Source organism: Symphalangus syndactylus, chromosome 4, assembly GCF_028878055.3.
Source record: "Symphalangus syndactylus isolate Jambi chromosome 4, NHGRI_mSymSyn1-v2.1_pri, whole genome shotgun sequence".
Lineage (NCBI taxonomy): Eukaryota > Metazoa > Chordata > Mammalia > Primates > Hylobatidae > Symphalangus > Symphalangus syndactylus.
Window position 1 is genome coordinate 102108316 of NC_072426.2, and position 23231 is coordinate 102131546.

The following is a 23231-nucleotide window of genomic DNA, read 5'->3' on the forward strand; positions in this document are numbered from 1 at the left end:
CCCACGGCCGGCCCCGCCCATCTGGGGGCCTCCCAGCCAATAACGTGAGGAGAGGGGGGCGGGGTCAGGCCGGCTCCTGATTGGGTGTTGACGGGGTAACGTTGTCTCGGATCTCTCCCGCCCCCTCCCTTTTTTCGCTGGCCGCGCACGCGTGCGACGCCCCGCCCACCTCGCCCCAGACTTCCCTGCTCTCGCTCCAAGCCTCCGCTAGGTTAAGTAGACGAGCCGGGCGGATCTGAAGAAAAGATGCTACGACGGCCGCGCGGACGCTCATGGGCGGGGCGAGACCACAGCGCGTGCGCGGGCTCCTGAGCGCCACGCGCTCGCCTTTCCTCCGTAACCTCTGCGGGAGGCACGCCCCGCCCGGTCTCCTGGCTCTGCGCGTGCGCCCCGGAATCGCTTCCCTTCTCAGGCCTGGGTTCGCGTCCGCAAACTCCCGCCTCCTTGCGCTCCCCGCTCCCGGGAGCTTCACGTGCGCCTTGGCGGCCGCGGGGGCAGGTCCGGGCGGGACGCCTGGCGGAGGGCGCGGGCAGGTGGCTTGTGGGAGGCTGGGGCATAGTTGAGCTGCAAGGCGCAAACCGATGAGGGGCGTCTGCTTTTCCCCAGGGCGCCGTCGCTTTTGTCGGGAAACCGGCAGCGTAGGCGCGCAGACCGGGAAGCGGCAAGAAGATTTGGCGACGAGCTGGGGTCTTCTTGGAACGGAGAGAAAGCACGGAGCCCGCACCGGGCTTCTCTGGCATCGGCAGTCTACGTGCTTCTCGCGCTGGCACCGAGCAGCCACTCCCCGCTGGGTTTGGCAAAGGCTGCTCTTGTAGAATTTTAAAGGATTTAGAGTCTCATTATTCCTTGAATCATAACTTCTGCGGCCGTAGGGAGGTGGACAGGTTGAGGTGGTCTTTCTATTCGTCATTCACTCTTATTTGCAGGTTCTGTTTTATGTACTTGGGACGTCTTTTAGCCTCTCACATCTTGAAATTCTGGCGTGAAAAACTGACCTCTGAAGTCTCACGCACTCAACTCGTTTGACGTATTCTCTCTTGCCCTTCGTTGTCTGTTGTCTTGAGTCTCATAGAATAGGTTTGAACCTTTCACTGTCGGTTTTGGAGGAGTCACTGAGGATATGGACGGGGCAAGTGACAGGGTCGACACTCTTGTAGAGAGGTTACATAGCAACCAGGTGTCTGAAGGATTAGAGGCTGGGGAAAGAGTGGGAAAGCAGTTAGTAGGCTAGGGTATTTGTGCGTGAGGTGAGGAGACTCAGAGCTAGGGGAGACATTAGAGCAGGGGTTGGCAAACATTTTTTGTAAAGGGCCCGATCATATTTTAAGTCTCTGCCTTAACTCTTCAACTCTACCTTGTAACGAGAAAGCAGCCATAGACGATACTTGAATGAGTGTAGCTGTCTTCCAATAAAACTATGGACATTGAATTTTTAATATAATTTCAGGTATGAAATATCCTTTTGATTTTTAAAAAATCATTTAAATATGTAAATTTTTTTCTTTTTTTTTTTTTTTTTTTTAGTTCTGGAGAGGTGCAAAAACAACTTATAAGCCATATTGCTGAGCCCTGCGTTAGAGGTACTTGAGGGAGAGCGACACAATTGGTAGTAAATGACCATATACTCTATCCTTCAATATGGAACACTTTTGGAAGTAAAGTAGGGCATTAATAATTATAACCAGAGAACAGGAGTTATATCAGTTAGGCAAACCTAAAGGAATAGTCACCTTAAGGTTAAGGGTTAGGAGAAGTCAAAATTGCTTTAGGACTTGGTAACAGAAAATGAGAGAGGTGCCAGTGATGGAAATAGGAAGATAAAGAAGAAACTGGTTTTGAGGAGAAGATAGCTATAGCAGTCCCAAGAGCCATATACAGTTGAGACAACATTGATAGGAAGAAAGCACCCCAGAAGCAGGCCACTTCTTATATCTTATTGACCAGAACTGGGCTATTAGCTGTCCCTGAAGCAGTAACAGACAAGGAGCATGGGACATCCATGATTGCCTAGTGTTTGTCTGGCTTTTCTAGTTCTTATTCAGGACTGTGTTGAGCATTGCTGGACATTTACCATCTCTGGTTCCTTCCAACTAAATGTCAGTACCACACCTCGCATTGTGACACCGTAAAGCAACCCTTTTTCCCTCCCACCCCCCAGAGGTGTGCTACTGGTTGAGAACCACTAGCTTAGACCCTCAGGATTTACCTTGGGGCTGAATTATGTGTGTGTAGGTTTCTTTTCCAATTGGTTTGGAGGGAAGAGAGGAATTGGACAGTATTAAAGTTCTGCTGTCAAGGAAGTGGGGTGGGGAATGTTGGGTAGCTAACCAACATTGACTGCCACGTGAAGTAAAAAGTTTTCCTTTATAACCTTGATAAAATAGTGTCTCGACTTCTTCACACTTGAAGCCTTCCCGAAACCCCAGCTTTTTTGATTCTCATTGTAAGCACCTTGAACTGGACTAGTTGGGAGTTCTTATTTTCCACTCTAAATAACAAGCTCTTGTCCCAATAGGATACTCTTGCTTTGAGTACTGGAATAACTTTCCAATTGGTGACTTGCCGTCAGTCTTTTCCTATTTCATTCCTACACGAAGAGACTAGAACTGTGTTCTGATTTCCTTTGCTCAGACACCAATCTCCAGGGGTGCTCTGTAATTTAAAGAGGACAACTCAGAAAGCTCAGTTTGCACTCAAGGGCCTCCATAAGTCCCTGAGTGGCTTCCCTGCCTTCCTGTTCCCCAGCAAACAATCCCTTGGATACCCTCTATTAAATGATACGCTTCCCCTTACGATACCTAGTCCCTTGCCCCATATATGCTATGTGTATTCCACAGTCTAGGACTTGACTCATGCTGTTTCCTCACGGAGCATGCCCTTCTTATTTCCAACCATACAAATTCCATCTATTCTTTTAATTCTACTTCCACCTGAGGCCTCTATCAGGCCACATTAACCTATGTTTGAATTGCTATGTGTTCCTTACCTGTACCACCCATTTTGGCCTTTTATTTTATGCTCTTCTTGACTATTCTGTTATTGAAACTGTCCTTTAGATCCCAAGATTTCTACTTTTCCCCGTGGATGCTTTTTAATTTTTTTTTATTTTTGACTTCTTTCTACCCTCCTTTTCCTCTTACCTCCCTAGTTTGCCTAGAGGACATCTACAAGAATCATCATCTACATTCTTTTCTCTTGTTGTTAGCTTTTTTCCCCGACACTTCATCTATTTACTGGTTTACTTGTAAATCTCTGGAAGGTATTAGTACTAGCCACCAAATATTTCTGTTTCTTTTTCCGCACACGTAGATTTGGATTTCCCTACTCCTTTTACCTCAAGAATGGCCAGTGAAATGTGATTGGAAGTGACTTATGTCATTTCCAAATAAAAGCTTTAAGAACCTGTGGACATTTATCCTGCGCTCTTTCTTTCTGCCAACAGTGATGAAATATTTTAATTATCTATTGTCCCATGACAAAGCACCTTAAATCTTGATGGTTTAAAACAGTCACCATTTTATTATCTGTAACAGTTTTGTGGGTTGACTAGGCTCATGGGTAGTTGTCTGATCTTGCTCAGGGTCTCTTGTGGTTCCAGCCTGGTATTGTTTGGGGCTGGAGTTTTTGGAGGCTCAACTGGGTTGCTAGAGTAGCTGAGCTTTTCTATTTACCCATGCCGTTCCAAAGACTCTCTGATTCGCATGGCTTCTTCAGCAGAGTAGCCTGACTTCTTTCTTGCATGGTGGCTTAGGATTCTCAAATGCAAAAAAGAAAAACTTCCAGGTTTTGCAAGTCTTAGGTCTGGAAATGACATGTTGTACTGGTAAAAGCAGTCACAAGGCCAGCTCAATTTTAAGGGGAGAGGAAATAAACACTTGATAGGGGTGGAGGGAGAGTGACAAAGAATTTGTGGCCATCTTTATTACAAAAACTTTTGTCAACCACAGAGTTCCAGGAAAATGTGGCCATCTTTAATCACTACTCCAGCGATGTTTCAAATTGAGTGAGCTTCCATCAGCCAGGGTCTCGGAGACAGGACAAAGTGGAAAAGAGCTCCCAACTAACATACCTAGGTATATGAATAAGAAATATATCTCTGCTGTCCTGAGTCACTTAGCTCTTTGGAGTTGTTTGGTATCAACTTTTGCATACTAATATAAAAATTGGTACTGGAAATAGGGTGGTGCTATAACAAAAATCTAAAATATGAGTCACTGACATATATAATAATTGTGTTAGAAATATTAGTGGTTGGCTGGTAGGCAACATCCAGCCTTTGACTCACTTATGCATTTCCCAGTGAACCTAGCTCAGAAGTTTGCACCATGATATTCAATAAATAATTCTTAAATAAGAGAGATTGTTTCTTATAATTTTTCCCTATTTTAGGGAAAAACTTTTTTTTTTTTCCGTATCACATTTTTCTTGAAACATAGGAGTGCCACGAACATATCATTTGATGCTCTGTTTGAGTGCCACCAGTGAGTTTCCTGATGTTTAAGTTTGGCTCGTGGGCAGCCCTCCTTCTTCCGCTCCACTTTCTCTTGGGAGCCATCCTGCTCATGGAAAGTGTGCTTTCTCCTCTGCTACCTCACACAAGTTTCAGAGGAGCTTGCTCCTGCCAGGGGAGGCTTGGGGTAAGCTGAACAGCATCAGCTCCCTGGGGGAAGGGAAATTTCAGGTTTGGAGTTAAGTTCACTTCTAGGGAGTGGCAAAGCCTGTTTGAACTTTGATTCACAGAGTAAAAGAGTTCAATGTTGGCCATTAATGATTTTGGACTTTAACATGAAGTTGGTACTGATTACTTTCGGCCATAATTTAGAAGGACAGAGTGATTTAATCTCTGAGCTTTTAATTTCTCTCTGGAAAATTAATATTGGGAGAGGGTCAAAATCAAATTGAGAACATCTTTTTGGTTCTTAGTTATTAAAGTATTTGATCACATTTTAGAAATTCTGATAACGTTGGGCAAGCTGACAGGACGTAGTTTGAGATGGCAATAGAACATATTGTGAATTATAGCCTTGGATACAGAATAGCATTGGAACTGATTTAATCGATAAATTATTCTGACCCATTCAGGGCATTTTGGGGACAGACTCTACAGTTTACTAGTGGCCCCAGGACATCCTACAAAAGAGGTCAAATCAGTATTGGAGAAGTGGTCTCATGAAGTTGGGAGCACGACTACTACAATTGACTGCTGACTTCTCACCCAAGGAAATAACTGTATCCCAGCCTGATCTCAGTGGATAAGCCCACAGGGTTAAGGTAATGGTCTTCATACTTTTGCTGACACACCCCTAAACTAGTTTTTAAGTTGACATGTAAAATATTTTGACCTTAGTTGCAAAACATGTAATTTTTTGCATAATATAAATGTGAATATTTTAAAATAAAAAGGGTTATGTTACTTAAAATGCAATCTAAATGAAATCTAAATCCATAGAAAAGGAATACTCACCATCATTTATTTTCACAGAAATTTTACATTATGCCTTTTCCTATTTGAATTTGTATTTTCATTCTACTTCCCTAACAGAATTTTATTTTAATATATTTTGTGCCCAAATATATTTTATTGCTTACTCTATTATTCTTTTCCACAATAATAAGTTATTTATAGGCCGGGCATGGTGGCTCACGCCTGTAATCCCAGCACTTTGGGAGGCTGAGGTGGGTGGATCATCTGAGCTCAGGAGTTCGAGATCAGCCTGGCCAACATGGTGAAACCCCTATCTCTACTAATAATACAAAAATTAGCTGGATGTGGTGGTGGACACCTGTAATCCCAGCTACTTGGGAGGCTGAGGCAGGAGAATCACTTGAACCTGGGAGGTGGAGGTTGCAGTGAGCTGAGATCATGCCATTGCACTCTAGCATGGATGATAAGAGTGAGACTCTATCTCAAAAAAAATAGTTTGTAATTTAAAAAAATTCCTATGACTATAAGGTTCTAAATGTCACAAATTTCTTTTGAATGGAGTTATCATTACAATTATTGTTAGTACATAATAATCATACCTACATTATAAATTTTTACAAATAATTACTAAAGAGAACTAAAAGTTTATTGGAAATGTATCTCTCAACAAAGTGAGTGGAGCTCCCTTCTCCTCAATTACTTCATGTATTTATAGGTGAATGTAACTTTTTGCTAGGCAACAAAATGGGAAAATATGTTGGGTGATAATTAGGTATAGGGCTTACAAAAGCAAATAAATGATTGTTGTTAAATGTGTTATTTAAAATAGAAAACAATATATCTAAATCTAAGTCTATTACATGAATGGTAGGAATGAATAATGAGGTGAGAAATGTTTAACAAATAACACTGAGCAGACATATTTGGGTAAAAAAATGAATATAGATTTACTGTATTCAATAATCTTTTGGCAAAAATTAAGTAGAATATTTTCTCCTAAGATCTGAATATCTATTCAAGAAAATAAGAAACATTAACTTTCTAGTTATATATGTTACTTTTTCATGTAACATTGATATATTGAAAGGAAATTTGGAATTTTTTACATTCTTTTCCTTGAAATCATTTGGAATTTGCATCTGAGACACAGGAGAATGAGATTTTACATCAAATGCTCTCATTCTGGAGTAAGTGTGCCTTGTAGCTAATTGGTATTTCCCAGAATGATTTTTCACAAATCTTGCATATCCAAATTCTGAGATGTATATGTGGAGCGTGGAACCTGACTATGAGTTTGTTATCTGGATGAAGTAGGGTACAACCTCCTTTAGTATTTTTGCTCTCTCACCCGCGTTCTTTGACATCATCAGGAAATGGAAGAGGAAATGGCATTAGACAAAAATTAGCACAGCCCCTGCCCTTGCCCCAGTGTATGTACACTCAGAACACCTCAACATAGACCAAAATACCCAATTTCTAGCACCTTGCTTTTCTCTTAACTGAAATATATATAAGGAAAGCCAGGAAATCCTCATGTAGGTTTCTTAATACCCTGATTAAATCAAATTTTGATTTCAAGACAGTATTTGGAATTGTTCCTTTGTATGATGCCTTAGAGGTTTTTTTTGCACACCAGAGCAATTTGCTATAGAAGGATCTGGGATGGGTAAGAAGATGCCTGTCTTTTATAAGCGGGAAAAGAATGATTTTTTTTTTTTTTTTTTTACTTGTCACTGACTTTAAGCTTAAAGAATGATTTTTAAAAGGAGTTGTAAAAATAGAATTGATGTGACGTCTCAACCTCAGTCATGTTTCAGGCAGCTCAATTTTGGGAAAGAATAGGTGAAAGTTGAATAAATGGAATAGATTTCCTTAAAATTTCCTATGCCTGTATTCTCCTTAGAAAGTACTCATGGAATCCCAGGGTAGACTTATGCCAGAGTGAAGACTACTAAGTTAAGAGAATAAAATTGAGTGGGGAATGTGATGTAGTTGCAGGGAGTCCTGTTAACACTCCTGGCCTCTTGGGTCACCCCTTCCTCTTCTCCGTGAAGTAAGATACCTGATGGTGAGAAACTGTGAGAAACCTTGGCCTCTTTGGCCAGTCTTACCCTTGGGGCCAGGCTTCTCTCAGGAATCATGCCTTCTGGCCTATTTCTTTGTGCTGCAGATTTTACAGGGATAGGCCTGTGGAGTGAGAGGAGGGGAGGATTACAGTTGCCCTGCACTGCCAGTTAGCACCTCAGTGTAAGCCTGCTTCATCCTACAGTTTGGTGTTGGGAGGCCCATTGTTGCCATGCAGTCTCCAGCATCAGCTTTATCAGTAGGCATGGTAGTTTTCGGCTGTCTCCTCTTTTGTATTAGACTGAATTATTTACAAGTCTATGAAACATATACAAAATATTGACAAGCTTTACTTCGTTATGATTACTGAGTGAAAGTTCTCCAGTAGAGCAACTGACTTTTAGCAGCAGAAATTTCTGATGAGAAGAACCAAAAGATCATAACTTTGATTCTTTACTTTCTCTTCTCTCCAGTATCCAATGCAGTCTCTCAGGTGGTTTATACCTTGGTGGGAAAGAGGAGTGTGGTTTACTCCCAAGCCCTAAATACTCTCAGTTCTTAACAGTACTGTGCATATTAATACGATAAGTACTGTGAATTTTCCTAAGTTCTTTTTGGCTATGAGGATATGTTCAATCCTGCTTTTTCCCTTTAGTAATATTTTATATACATTTCATAGATTTGTACATAGTAATTATATTTTCAAAATGTTGTTTTCTAAGAGTCAGTTACTGGGACATATATATAAAGCATCAAAAGAGTTAGGTTCAGGAGAAAGAAAATTGCTCTACAGCCTTAAACAGTTAGTTCTTTGAGATTCATTATTGCCGGAGTTTCACAGAAGATGAATGAATACATTAAGGGTTGACTCTAAGGAAGTCAGCTTGCCATTCTGTTTCTTTCTGTGCTGCAAGCGGCCTGGCTTGCTAAGCCTTGGTTTTAACATTCATAAAACTGTGATATGAAACACGGCCATCATATGAGAAAATAAGACTAAAAAGCAAAGTAAAGAAGTGATTACTGTAATAGAAGCTATGTGCCTATAGATCTCTAATATAGAAATGGTGCTTTTTAAAGGGGGTACAAATCGATGTTGTTTTATAAGTACTTGGGTCTTTAGAAAATGAGCTGCTTTTCAGATTGCAAAAAACAAACAAAAAAACCCCTCAGAAGCTAAGAGCCTTAGTTTAGTGCAAAATAAACTGTTTTTGACTCCTCTATAATAAATTGGCACACATGATTCGAGTATTGTCATACAGAAGCAGAAATTTTGACTAGCTTTACATTGTTATGGTTGCTGAATGAAAGATCTGCAGTAGAACAACTGACTTTTAGCAGCATGCAGGTGTAGAAATTTCTGATGAGAGAACCAAGAGATCAAAACTTTGATTCTTCTTTTTCTTTTCTTTCCAGTATCCAATCTATCAAGTTCCATTGGCCTTCCACTATATTATCCCAAATCTGACTGCTATCTACAGCTACTATCCTAGTGCATCCTAGTGCATGCCATCAGCAGCTCTCATCTGAACCATGACAACAGCTTCTTGACTGGCATCTTGGTTTCCACTCTAGCCTTCCCAGAGTTCATTCTTTGTTATTAGCCATTTAACAATATAAATCAGACCTATCACTTCCCTTCCTATACTTCGCTAATGTCTTTGCCTTGCAATTAGAATAAAATCCAAACTGCTTATCATGGCCTATATGACCTATTCTATACCTTCCCTTTGATTGCTCTCAAATCACCTTCCTTGCTCATCATGATCCAGTCATATTAATTTTCTATCTTTGCTTGAATACTCCAACCGCATTCCTACCTTAGAGATTTTGCATTTGCTCTTCCTCTAGGTCTGGAATTCTCTACCCCATTTCTCATCACTGACTTGTTCTCATCACTGAAGTCTCAGCTCAAATATCCTCTCCTCTGAGAAGCCTTATCCACCGGTCTAAAGAGCTCTCACATCCTCTCCCCCAACTTAAATCATTCTCTATCCTGCTTAATTTTCTTCATAGCATTTAGCACTACCTGAAATTATCTTAGTTTTTACGTGTTTATTATCTGTCTGTCTGTTAGCCCCTAGTAGAATGTGGAATGTGATTTCATGGTGGTAGAGCTTTACTGTCTTGTTTCCTGCTCTATCCTCAAAGCTTAGAACAAAGGTTGGCATTTGGTGGGGATTACTAAATACTTGCTGAATAAATGAATAAATCAAGGCCCTGATGTACCCAGAAAAGGCCTTTCAGGGGGCTTTCATCATACTAATTTTTCATAGTTCAGAGTTGTGGCCTTTCGATTTGAATGCTAAGAAGTCTGCTTTTGCCAGCACATGGAAATTTTTTTTCTCCAGGAAAGAACTTTGATGAACTGAGTTACAAGAGTGACATACAAAATCCCTATGCCAATTTATTAGTTTCTAGTGAGCAGTATAACTGTCACATGGACTCAGAGTTGCACCAACATGATGTGTTGAAAAATCTCTGCCTATGGGCTGACATACAAAGGATAGTGAATTGAATCAGAAATCTTTTTGAAAAACATTGAATACTAGAAAGGGAAATTAGTTAGATGGCCCATATATTTAAAAGCATTTGTTTATTTCACAAATATTTCAAGATCTCTATCTTTTGTGTTCTGTGCTAGGTATTGAGGAGTCAACAGGGAATCATATCAAGTACCAGTCCTTAAAGATTTGCAGTCTAGTTGGGGAGGCTGACAATAAGCTGACAATTATAAATCAATGTCAAAATATTTTTTTAGGATAATCTTAGGGTAATATGGGAGGATCTAGATGGGAAACTGAGCCTTAGGGAATTGAGGTAAGCTCTGAGGAGTTAGTGCAGCATGAGGAGAAAGGGCACTGTGTGCAGAAGCTGTGACCTGAACCAAGGTGTGGACCTGGAGAGGGCAGAGTTTTTCTGAGAAACACAGGTAGCTGAGAGCGGCGGTAGTGAAGAGCTGCAGGGTGAGGTGAGAAGGCTGCAGATAAGGCTCATGGACTTAGGCTTGGACTTTATCCCTATACAGAGTAAAGAGGAGCCACTGAAAGTTTTGTTTCAGTGGGGAGGTAGAATCTATTTTTTAGGTTGCCAGAGCACAGCTGATATTTTGCATTCCTTTCTTCCTAAGAACTTTCCATGAATATCTGGCTAAAGTCTACACTCCCTCCCTTGAACACATGACCCTTCCTTTATATGTACTCTCCAGCCTTATATCCTACTGCTTTGCAGCACATGATCTGTGCTCCAGACGCACCAAACTTCCTGGTTTCAAGATTCACTTCCTGGCTTTAATTATGCCTTTGTATCCCCTGCACTTGTGGAGCATGCTCATCTACCCCACTTCCAAAAAATCTTACTGAATCATTTTTCCAAATGACAAAAGACATGTTCTTTGTAACAAGCCAAAGAACAGAGAGGTGTGGAAAGAAAAAGTTAACTTTCTCCTTTCCTCTCACCACCACCACCATACCCATACACACAGAGTCCACTGTATAAAACAGTTTTTTTTAAACTTAAATAGATTCATGCTATTCATTTTGTGCAGTCTCTCCGTCTCCCAACAGAATCTCATGGACATCACTCTAGCATCCTGCTGGGTGCCAGGCCCTGTGCTTCACCTCATTTACCCTACAACTACCATGGCACTATAGTCCCCAGCAGGTAGACAAGGAACTGACGTGATTAATTTGCCCAAGGTTGCACAGCTAGTGATTGTGGGAGCAGCAACTGGAACTTGGGCAATCTGGCTTTTGAGTCCAAAGTGCTACCACTGCCTTTTACTGTCTCCCAAATTAATGCTATTTTTGTTCTTTTTAATAAGTTTACAATATTCGTATGGATGTCTGGAATTTATTCAATTATTTCTCTTGTTGATGAATGTTGAGGTTATTTTTTGCCACTGCATAAAATACCTCAATATGCACTTCTCCAAGGAGGGATTTGAGATCAAAGAACATACTTATTTTTATTAAGCATGGCCAAATTATATTCCAAGGATTATGTAGCCCAAGCAACATAGAGACGTATCTGTTTCCTTATATTCCTGCCAGTCCTGGGTGATGCTGATATTTTTAGGTTTTTAGTTAGTTTGTTTTTTTTTTCCCCTGACTGTGTGATCAGTAAAAACAATACATCTTTATTTTGATTTGCATGTTTCCTGACTACAGGTGACATTGTGAATTTTTCTGCATATTTTTGGGATGTTTGCATTTCCTGTTTCATGGTTTGTCTATGAATTTCCTCTCCTGTCTATTTCTTTTTTTGGGTTGTTCGTCCTTGATCATTTTTGGTGGAGGGTATGGTATGTGTGTATGTGGAGGGATGTTTATAATATAATAAATAATTTTAACCCTTTTTCTGACATAGGTTCAAATACTTTCTCTTTGTCTGTATTCATTCACCTTTTGAATTTGCTATGGGATCTTTTACCTTATAGAAGTGTTTACTTTTTATGTGGTCAAATCTGTTAGTCTTTTCCTTTTGACTTTCCTGGAATTCACAGGTTTTAGGCATTTCTGTTCATTAAGGATTGGGACACTTGGCCAAGGCTCTCCCTGGAGGTGCTTGATGGGCTTTGAAAACTTGTGTCTCAGACTCTTTTACCTTTGTTTCTACCTCCCAGTCTCCTTCTGAGAGATCTGTTCTTTCTTGGAATTTGTTATTACATTCAACTAGACTAAAGCAAAGTCTGTCTGGGCTGGGAATCATTTGTCATTGTAAAAGTGTGTTTGCATGTCTTTTCTCTGATTCACTATGTTTTAATTTTCTGTTTCTCTCTCCTTGTTTTAAGGAGTAATCATCATGCTCCATTTTGTTTTTGAGCCATCTTCAGCCTTCGAGTCCTTAAGCTTTTTGAAGACAGTTTGTGGAGAAGGTATGCCCTTGATACAAGGCCTATGGATAGTGATGACGATTGGTTTTGAGGCTGTGGATTTGAGAATGAGTTAGTCTCTGTCTTTGATTATAACTGTATAATCCCTGGAAGTTGTAATAGATCTCCAGGCCCTTTTCCATAAAATAATAATACTGCTCTGAAGCTGCCTTTTGACAGTGCAGGAGAGGACTCTAACAGTTAATTTAGATGTTTCGTCCTTTTTGGTCGCATTTCAAGAATATTTTAATTTCAAGACTTGTGCTCACGCCTTCACAAATTACCTTGGTGTACCCCTCTTTTCATTCTCTGTTAGCCCATGAAAGAAGAATAAAATTTGTTTGCCTTAATGACTGGTATCTTTTATAGAGTCTCTAGAATGAACTGCCTATTTCACTGTTGAGAAGAGAAACATTTAAACTTTTCATGGAAGTTAAATTTGGGGTCATTTTACACAAACCATGGCTTTGGTCCAAGGAACTGAGATAGATCATGTGAGTTGGGAGTGGACAAGGGAAAGAGTCTGGCCTGCATTGTGGTAGATTTTTAAAAATTTAAATCTTTATGTTTAATTGAGAAATAATAATTGTATATATTTATGGGGTACAATGTCATGTTTTGATATATGTATGCATTATGGAATGATTATACCAAGTGAATTAACATATCCATAACTTCACATACTTGCCATTTTTTTCTATTGAGAACATTTAAAATATATTCTTTTGACAAATTTGATATATAAAATACATTGCTATAACTATGATTAATAATACATAATAATAATGCTATTGTATGATAAATTTAAAAAAATTATTCCTCCTGTCTAACTTTGTATATCCTTTGACCAACATCTCCTCAGTGATTCCCTAGACTCCCAGCCTCTGGTAACCACCATTCTCTACTTTTATAAGTTCAACTTTTTTTTTTTTTTTTGAGACGGAGTCTTGCTCTGTCGCCCAGGCTGGAGTGCAGTGGCGCAATCTCGGCTCACTGCAAGCTCCGCCTCCCGGGTTCACGCCATTCTCCTGCCTCAGCCTCTCCGAGTAGCTGGGACTACAATCTCGGCTCACTGCAAGCTCTGCCTCCCGGGTTCACGCCATTCTCCTGCCTCAGCCTGTCCGAGTAGCTGGGACTACAGGCGCCCGCCACCACACCCGGCTAATTTTTTGTATTTTTAGTAGAGACAGGGTTTCACCATGGTCTCGGTCTCCTGACCTCGTGATCCGCCCGCCTCGGTCTGCCAAAGTGCTGGGATTACAAGCGTGAGCCACCGTGCCCGGCCTATAAGTTCAACTTTTTTATATTCCACATACAAGTAAGATTATTCAGTATTTGTCTTTCTATGCCTGGCTTATTTCACCTAGCATATTTTCTTTTGGATATGTCCACTTTCTTTTGTCCATTGATGGACACTTAGGTTGATTTCATAACTTGGCTATTGTGAACACTGCAGCAATGAACACGGGAGAGCAGATATCTCTTTGACATACTGATTTCAATTCTTGTGGATATATGCCTAGAAGTGGGATTGCTGGATCATATGGTAATTCTATATTTAGTTTCTTGAGGAACCTCCATATTGTTCTCCGTAGTGACTTGACTTAGTGGATTTCGGAATGCACACAGAATTTGTTCCAGGTTTATTAATGGGCTCATAGAAAATAAAGCAAGAAGAGACATAAAGTTATTACCCAGGTGTCTCCCATGCCCTCAGGCTGGTGAATAACAAAACCAATCAGTGAAGGCAGTTTGTTGAATTGCTCAGTTGATAATACTCTTGGATGGTAGCTAATTTTAGGGGATTTGGGGATAAGTACTAGGATTGAGAAGCTAATTGGACAAGTGGATCTCAGGAGAACTCATGGCTGACCCATTGATCTGGTTCATTTTTTGCCTCTCATCTCCATGAGATTTGAGGCAGCATGGCCCTGCTCTTAGCTCTTAGCTCTGGATCTATTAGATAAGAGGAGATGACTACACCAAGTCCTTGCTTAAAAGTCTTTCTGTCCCTTATCCTCAGGCCTTGAAAGTTTTAGATTGTATGCAGAAATTAAAATCAATTAATATATTTAAATGCTATGTGCAAGACATTGTATGGGATGCTGTGTGTGTGTGTGTGTGTGTGTGTGTGTGCATGTGTGTGTGAAAGAGAGAGGAGAGAGGGAGAAAGAGAAGAGAGTGCTGTATTAGGTAAGGCAGAATTCTTGCCTCCAAGGAGCAGAGGTTGCTAACTCAATTGCCTAGGAGGCCAGTTAGATTCACTCAGTCACATGGCTTTGCATGTGTAAGAAAAACAACAGAGTAAGCCAGATAAATGATATCAGATTCTTACTTGTGTCGCTGACAATAGGAGGTGGTGGGTACTATGGCAAATGGGAGTTGCACACCCTATGTAAAGGGAGCAGCCCATACAATGATCTAGCATAGTGGTTTTCAAAGTATGGGTCCCTGGACCTGCAGCATCAGAATCACCTGGAAACCTGTTAGAAATGGAAGATTTTCAGCCCCGTCTCAGCCCACTGATTCAGAAACTCTAAACATGGGAGCCTTGCAGTTTCTGCTTTAATATGCTTTGGTGATTTGAGAACCACTATTGTAGCATGGTGTTGCCTTGTGGGAATTTAGATCCAGTGTTGCTAGATCTTTTGATTTTTTCAAGGGAAGCTATAAAGCTAAATCCTTATGGAATCTACTGATTTTTAAATATTAGAAGTTGTACAGGATATGTGTAATTTTGGGGAGCATGAGGAGTGGGAAGAGGTACCCCGTACAGGCCAAACTGCAGGCTAAAGAAACCACATCTGTGAGCCTCGTGGCCTCCAGGCCTCCAGTATGAACTTAGAATAATTAAATGTCTGCTTCATTGTTGGACTAGAGCAATGATTTTCAGAGAGAGAGAGAGAGAGGAGAGAGGGGAGAGAGAGAGAGAGAGAAAGAGAGTGAGTAGACTGCAAGGCAAAAGGGGGCTTGTAAAGGCTGCACAGAATCTGATCCTTCCAGAGCATCCCTCAGGTATGTTAATAAGGAAGAAAAGAAGCCCCTGCTATGGCTCTTAAGCACTGTGGATTATAAACTGTGTTCACATCTGTTCTTTCATCAGGTCCTCACAACATTGTGCAACAGGTGTGAAAGATGTAGTCTCCGTTTACAGCTACTGAAATAGGCTGAGAGAGGGTAAGTGATTTGCCTAAGGTCACATAGCTCGTGAGGCTTAAATCTGAGACTAGATACCTAATTCTATACTTTCTAAACTGGAGTTTCTCTCTCATGCATAGTTATGTATATTTATGTGTGTTTGTATATCCAAACACCACTAATTCCTGAAAGGATCTGGTGCGGCTCACTGGTGACTGGTTTTTGTCCTGTTCCTTATGACTGAGCCTCAGCTGGTCCCCTCCCTGGGGTGGTGTGCTGCCTCAGGCCCCAGATCTTCCTTTTTTCTTCTGTGAACTCCTTAGTACCAGTTGTCGTTCTTGGAACCTTTCTCCCACACCAGTTCTGCTCCTGGACTCTGACTACTCGGGGTCCCAGGTTTCCCTGTTCTGGCCTGTCATGCCACCGACTGAACCTCATTGGGACACTGGTTCTAGAGCTGTCCCCTGTATGGGTGATATGTGACCCAGGCATCTACCATCTGCAACTAGACTGAGTGTCCTGACTCATTTTCCATAGGCTACTGAGCTGCCACCAGAGTAGTGGCTTTCAGACATGTGGCAAGTTTGGATAATAAATGATGTATATTATTATATTAGAAGAGCTAGAATATAGGATTCTTTCAAGTATTTTACCTCATCTAGCTTAAAATGCAACAGGCGTGTATCCAGGTAGCACTACCAGAAAAATTTTAGTAGTTTGAAATTTCTGGGGTCTGTTAAATATGATTTTGATGAATTCTGCATTGTGCTGGGTATGGGGTGGGCATTGTGACAGTTTTAGATACAGTCTTTTGGAGGGGCTGTTTCTTCCATGTTTGGAAACCAAGTGCTGGGGAGGGATGATGTGGGAGAGCTGGTGGTTGCTGAGTGTCCAGGTGTTTACAACAGGACCCTGCGTGTGCAGTGAATCAGAAACTGTTCAGTCTTCTCTTTACTCGCCCTCACCCCAAACCATCCATGTAACTGTCTGTGTGTTGAGGGGGGTGTTTTTGGGGGTGGGAGAGAGATCTAGTGACTATGAAAGCACTAGGGTGCAGAAATGTCTTGGTACAGTGCTGCTGTGGATATTGGTGGGAGGAAATAGAGAAGGTACCTTTTGCAAGGACCTCACGTAGCCCAGGGTTGGCCTCTATTAGTTTTTTTTTTTTTTTTTTAATCAGAGAATAACAGATCACTAGTGGGAAGGGTGTGTTTCAGCCTTATCTTGGATGCTTCCTTACTTCATTTGACTTAATTCAGAAACTATGCAATAGTTTTGTGTGTGACTTGTGCCATTTCCTTTTCACATAATGGGTTTTATTTAAAGTCCTTATAACCGTTTTTCTGTTTTGTTTTGTTTCCTATGGTAAAAGTAATCAAATGAGAATTGTAAACAGTTTGGGGGCCACTTTTACTCGACAAAACTGTTCTCCTGAGCCAGACCTCTTTCTTTCTCTGAAACACTTAGGGGCAGGAGAACCAGACTTTTATAGGAGAAATATGAATTCTTGTGCATTGTCACAAACTGGTTAATAAATAATTTAAAAGCAGAAAGGGTCCTATTGAAATATTGGACTCCAACTTTGTCCAATAGACATACTGAGTACCAAGGATTTCTCAGCTTATTTGAACAAATGTAGGAAGATATTTAAAATTTCCCTCAGTGACCACATAGAATGTCATTTCTCTATCTGCTTCAACACAGAGCTCTTGGGTAGAAAGTGAAGGCTGAAGGTAGCCTGGAATAATAATAATAACAGCTTATTTATATTGTTTTGTACCAAAGCTGTTCATATATGTTTGTGTGTGTGTGTTGTGGGTGTACAGGTATATCCATATATATATATACACACACACATACTACGTGTATATATATATGGATATACCTGTACACACACAACACACACACATATAAATACACCTTTAATCCTCACAATAATGTATGGGTCAGGTACAATTATTATCACCATTTTACACATGAAGAAACTGAGGCACAATGACGTTAAGCAACTCTTCTAAGCTCACACAGCTAGAAACTGATCATTTGCATCTAGGCAATCTATACCATATCAGTTCCCTTGACATATTATTGCAGGACTCAGTGAGGATCAAAGTTCTCCAATCCTGGCACCTGTGCTAAAGCTACCCCACAGGCTGGTTCTGTTGTGTGAGACATTGATGCTATCACTCACCAATCTGCCTAGACCACAGTAGCTGACATTTACTGAGCACTTACTATGTGCCAGGTAATGTGGGAAGTACTTTATATACATCATCTTACCAAATCCTCCCAGCAGACTTATGAAGTAGGGGCTGTTTTACATATGAGGAAACTGAGACCTGAAGAAGTTAAGTAACCTGCTCAAGATAAATGCTAGTAGGTATAGGCTCAAAATTTACCACTATGCTCTTCTGCTCTCTTGCTCAGGAGCTGGGCTCCTAACTTTGTGCTCCTAGTAAGGACTCTGCTAGTGCACATTTTCTCTATGTCATGACTTTTGCTACAGCCTCCTGAAGTCAAGGGTTAAGGGTGTTTTCAAGAGGAGAAAGCCTGGCTTAACAGGGAATCTGGAAGAGAGGTGACAGGAACTCTTCCCTTCAATGGGATCTGAGCAGTGCGTTATAGTGAGTTCCTGTGGGGGAAGGGCGTTGATTGCTAAAATGGGAGCTCTTAAATATTCATTATGGTTGGTTACATTTTGGCCTTCAATCTTAACAATTACTATTTGATTCCACTTTATTTAATATATGACCTTTATTTTTCTTTTATTTATTAATTTTCCACTGTTGATACCTTGAATATTTTAGCTGCCTACTATAGTCAAAGAGCTCTAGCAGAATTACTTGAAAATAGAATCAATTCATCTAAATTAGCCATCAATATTATGTTGTAAAAGGGATAATTATAGTCATGCCATTATATAAAATGAAAGTATAAATATATATAATAGATTCAACATGAGAATAATAGATGTTTAATTCTGGCATATTCTCTAGATGTCTCTTATTTCAACACTCCTTAAGCTCCTACTCTCTGCTAGCCACCCTGGGAGGTGCTGGGATTATAAAGATAATAAGCCATGGACCTTGTCTTCAAGGGATATGCAGTCCCTGCTGGGAGACAATTGATAAAGAGCTATGAGAACACTAAGGGTGGATGTAACCCAGAGCAGAGGAGGTGGGGTGGAGATGCTGGCCAGGAAGGCTACTTGGAGGAGGTGATCCCAGAGCATTTAATGTATCACACTGGTGGGAGCAGGAAGGCTTGGTAGCTCAGCACACAGGCTCTGGAGTCAGGGGTGTTTAAATCCTGGCTCTCCTGCTTGCAGTTAAATTTGTTTACTGTGGTGTTGCAGTTTCTCAGCTCCATTATACTCTTTTTTTTTTTTTTTTTTTTTGAGACGGAGTTTTGCTTTTGTCACCCGGGCTGGAGTGCAGTGGTGTGATTTTGCCTCACTGCAGCCTCCGCCTCCCGGGTTCAAGTAATTCTCTTGTCTCAGCCTCCCAAGTAGCTGCGATTATAGGTGCTCGCCACCACACCTGGCTAATTTTTGTATTTTTAGTAGAGAAGGGGTTTTACCATGTTGGCTAGGCTGGTCTTGAACTCCTGACCTCAGGCGATCCACCTGCCTCAGCCTCTCAAAGTGCTGGGATTACAGGCGTGGGCCGCCGCACTTGGCCCATTATACTCTTATGGAACCACTGCTGTATATGTGATCTGTTGTTTTACTGAAACATGATGTGGCAGCACGTGACTGTAGAAGGAAATACAACCACAGGAGAGGGTGTTTGGGCTAAGGTGTCATGATGTCATGGAACAATCTTACCCGTTGATGTCCAGAGTCTCATGAAAAATTGAAGGATATATTCTAGATGAGTGTTTGGAGAAATCTGATGGACTCTTGGGAAAGTACATTATAAAATTAAAACATTTTTCTTTCAGTAAAGTATAAAACTGGTCATCCTCCACGTGAAAGAGTATACTAAACTTTAAACCAAAATATAAAAAGAAAGATTACTAGTTGTTTTTTATTTAATCCTTTTTGGTGAAAATATTAGTTTGAAAATTGTCATCTAAGGTCCCTGCCATCCTTTGGAAAGTCAAGTGAAAAAAGAAAGAAAAAGTCATCTGAACATTAGTCTGAATTCCAAACCTCATCATAAACTCTGGGAGAAAGGTGAAAGTTTAGCTTTTCCCATTGGCCTGGACTGGAATATTTGCCTTTCTCTTGCAGTTATATCTCTATTAGCAAATTGTCTGGAAGCAAAGATACTTTAGTCAGCTGTGGTCAAACATGAAAATGCTCATGAGATATGCAAAGCAGGGTATCCTGAGCTCAGCCATGATGGCTGAGAACAGCCTTAGTCTGTCTGTCTGTTTGGGCGCCTGACTGCCTGCACTCAGCTACAGAGCAGTGGGGCTGCAAGTCCTCGTGGTTTCTCCTTGGGGCTTTTATCTTTTCCTTTTCCCTCACTTAGCCAGGATCCCCCCACCATCACAGGGCTGGTCTTAGCCCTTCCCTCTGATATCAGCCATTCCCACTCCACTTTCAGCAGCCTGGCATCCTGTTTGTGATCATTCTCCCAGTCCCACCATTAGGCAGTTGCTCTACCCCTTCCCTCTATCAAAGCATGAAAGGACCATGAGGCCCAGATGCAGTGGTTCCAATGTACATTTCTATTTCCACCGGAGAGACTTTCTGTACTGGGGTGCATGGGACTAACCACAATGCCTTTCCTCGAGGCTCCGGCCCCAGCCTTAGGCAGTGAAAAAGACCAAAGCCTACCTGTACCAAGGAAATTCCTGGGCTGCTGGCCTCTTCCACCCTGCTCTTACTTCCTAACCCTCTCAACCCTAACTTCTCCCTTCTCTTTACCTCAGAGGCTTCTGTGGCATATTTTAAGTTTTCCAAAATATCCAGTGCTATTTTAATAAACGTTGAACCCCATTTTCATACTGTATGAAATGCTTTTTCCAAAATTGAGACATGAGTCTCAGTGCCTCTTATATTGTTTTCATGTCTGAAAATGAAGTTTATGACAGAGGAATGTGTTGATGGAATATAATATCTTCATGAATAGAAGCATTAGTAAACTGGCTCAGTTGTCATTAAGAAATACTTTCATTTGCTTTTTGACAAAATAGTCATGAGTGAATAGCAAGTAATGCATTAAAAACTGCTGATTTCTTATTTATTGCACTCATTCATATTAAAATAACAATACAGAAAATAAATATAGAAAAACTTCACTTACAATCCTATCGCTCCATATAATTACTGTTTTATTTTCCTGTGTTCCCTTTCAGGCCTAGGTCATGTTATTAGGAGGCTGCTGAATGGGGCTCCGCATACAGCTCCGTGATAAAGGAATTCTTGTGAAAAGTTGTGTTCCATTTGTGTATTGTACTTCAAACTAGCTCTGGGCACTACCCACATTTTAACTTGCTGTGTTAACCAGCTTTAGTTTATTATCTCAGAACTCTGGCTGCACCATTATAGTAGCAACATTCATCTTTTTTTGGCAGTGGTGGGCCTTTACCACCAGCATATCAAGGAATATCACAATAAGCTGCGCGACACTAGATTTTTTTTTTTTTTCTTGAGACGGAGTCTCACTCTATCATCTAGGCTGGAGTGCAGTGGCATGATCTCAGCTGCAACCTCTGCCTCCCAGGTTTCTCCTGCCTCAGCCTCTCGAGTAGTTGGGATTACAGGTGTGTGCCAACACATCTGGCTTTTTTTTTTTTTTTTGTATTTTTAGTACAGATGGTGTTTCGCCATGTTGGCCAGGTTGGTTTTGAACTCCCGGCCTCAAGTGATCTGCTCTCCTTGGCCTTGCAAAGTGCTGGGATTACAGGCGTGAGCTACCGTGTCCGGCCAACACGAGATGTTAATTGCATATTTCCAAAAGGTTAGTGAGTTTATGGATATTAATAGGCCTTCATACATAAGAGCTGAATTCCCTCTTTATCTGGGATTCTTATGTTCTGTTGATATCATGGAAAGTTCTCAGCTCAAGACAGGCAATGAATTGGGCCTGAAGTCATACTCTATCCACTAAACGGGGCAGCAATGCATATTTCCAAGCTTAAGAAAGAAACGACTCCCTCTGGCCTCTCCCCCTTTCTAATTTTCTTCCTGAAATTGTAGATGTCTTATTTTGGTATTTACAGCATTTGCCTGATTACAAAAGTAATCTGAAGTGTTGATGAAAAACACAGTTTCCTGGGGCCTTTCCAGGCCTATTGAATCAGAATTCTGAGGAATGGCTTGGTTTAAACAGGCACCTTGGGTGATTTTTACAATCCAGGCAGATTTGGAAACAGTTGTTTATTTGAAGGCAATCCATAGCTACCAGCTCACACATGTGCTTAGCACACTTTTGAGGAAAAGTGGCCAGTCATTCCATCCTCGGGGATCAACGATTATGTAGGCCTTTGTCCTTATTCCATCTTAAATACGGCATGGCCACGGCTATACAAAATGTAGGACGGGGCAGCAGGCAAATGTGGGAAGATAATCTTCTCTATCAAGGTCATCACACATAATACTGCCACAGCCTTCACTTTGTAATTGGGAATTATATTCCTTATCTAAATTATAATTTGTACATGATGGGTGTGTGTGTGTGTGTGTGTGTGTGTGTAATTTTTTTTATGCTTTTTTTTCATGTGATCACTGGGTTTTAAATTCAGTTTACTGAAAAAATGCTCCCTCATCAATCACTGTGGTATTAATTTGAAAGGTAAGCAGATTTTATGCAACTCTAGGTCATGGCCAAGATCTGGTGTGATATTCCCTGAAGTAGGCTAGTCCCATAGTTGTGAAATAATGGGGCTTGTTTTGGATGTATGCTTCCTTGCTGGATTCCCCACTCATCCAGGCTCTCCTGCTGTCTGCCAGAAGCCCACCCTTTTTACTCACCTCCACTCCCCCCTTCCCAGCAGGGCCCCATTCTCCCAAATCACCCTTCCTTCCCTCATAAGTTCATCTCTTGAGTCAAAAGATAAAATAGAACAATAAAGCATAACCCAACTCACCTCTAGATTTGATGATCTTAGTTGGTAGAAAGAAAGGGATGGATGAAACAAACTCATGCCGTAGCAGGAATGATTGATGGATCTTACTGCGTTAGCAAATGGTCCCAAGGACATTTACATCTTAAGACATGATTGTTAAACTAAAGGAATAAGTCTCAAATACAGTGTATCAGACAGTTTAAAAGGAGAGTGAGGTGAAATGTGGGGCAGAGGGATCTTTAAATCACACAAGAGCCGTAGTTCACTGCTCCCCGAGGCCAGCGGTTGCTCTTGGGAATGTGTTGATAATGGCATTCAGCCAAGAAGGCCAGGGAAACACTTGGGTCTGGTTAAAGAGCAAGCCCCAGTCTTTCACTCTGCCCTTCATCTCTCTCATCTCCAACAGGGCACTGCATGGGTGTGCTCTCTGCACGGTGGGTTGTCATGGGAGCAAAAGGATCATCTGCCAGAGCAGGGGCCACCCCAGCAGAGGGAGCATCTGTCCTGGAGCAGTGCAGGAATGGTGCAAACCCGGAGTCAGGGACGTTGACTTTTCATTATTGAAGGCTATTGACTTGTGGACTAAGTGGCTGTCAGGTATAGCCCATTCACGTAGACAGAATCAAGAACCTTTGGCACAGGCACAGGCTCTTATCACTGTGTGTAAAGGTAAAAAAATTGATTAAGGCTCAAGTGGAAGAAAACGTGATACTT

General features: G+C 41.1%; 1 protein-coding gene and 1 long non-coding RNA gene across 10 annotated transcripts in view; one reads left to right on the forward strand and one right to left on the reverse strand.

The window, feature by feature from the left end:
- Positions 1 to 2: 2 nt before the first annotated feature.
- Positions 3 to 1925, reverse strand: LOC129480146 (uncharacterized). The gene is made up of 2 exons (XM_055273902.2): positions 1731 to 1925; positions 3 to 1196 (listed from the first exon to the last, which is right to left on the reverse strand). Exon 2 carries the CDS (start codon positions 908 to 910, stop codon positions 65 to 67), a length of 846 nt encoding a protein of 281 aa, XP_055129877.1. The 5' UTR covers positions 911 to 1196; positions 1731 to 1925; the 3' UTR covers positions 3 to 64.
- Positions 359 to 23231, forward strand: part of LOC129481056 (uncharacterized) — a 238179-nt gene continuing 215306 nt past the window's right edge. For 5 of the 9 annotated variants that reach the window (XR_010120371.1, XR_010120370.1, XR_010120368.1 and 2 more), the window contains exons 1-4: positions 359 to 498; positions 3948 to 4073; positions 5083 to 5271; positions 15463 to 15536. This is a non-coding gene — a long non-coding RNA (uncharacterized lncRNA). Of the gene's footprint in view, positions 499 to 3947; positions 4074 to 5082; positions 5272 to 12278; positions 12363 to 15462; positions 15537 to 23231 lie in introns of all 9 variants that reach the window. The other 4 variants (XR_010120369.1, XR_010120372.1, XR_010120366.1 and 1 more) reach the window with 1 other exon arrangement.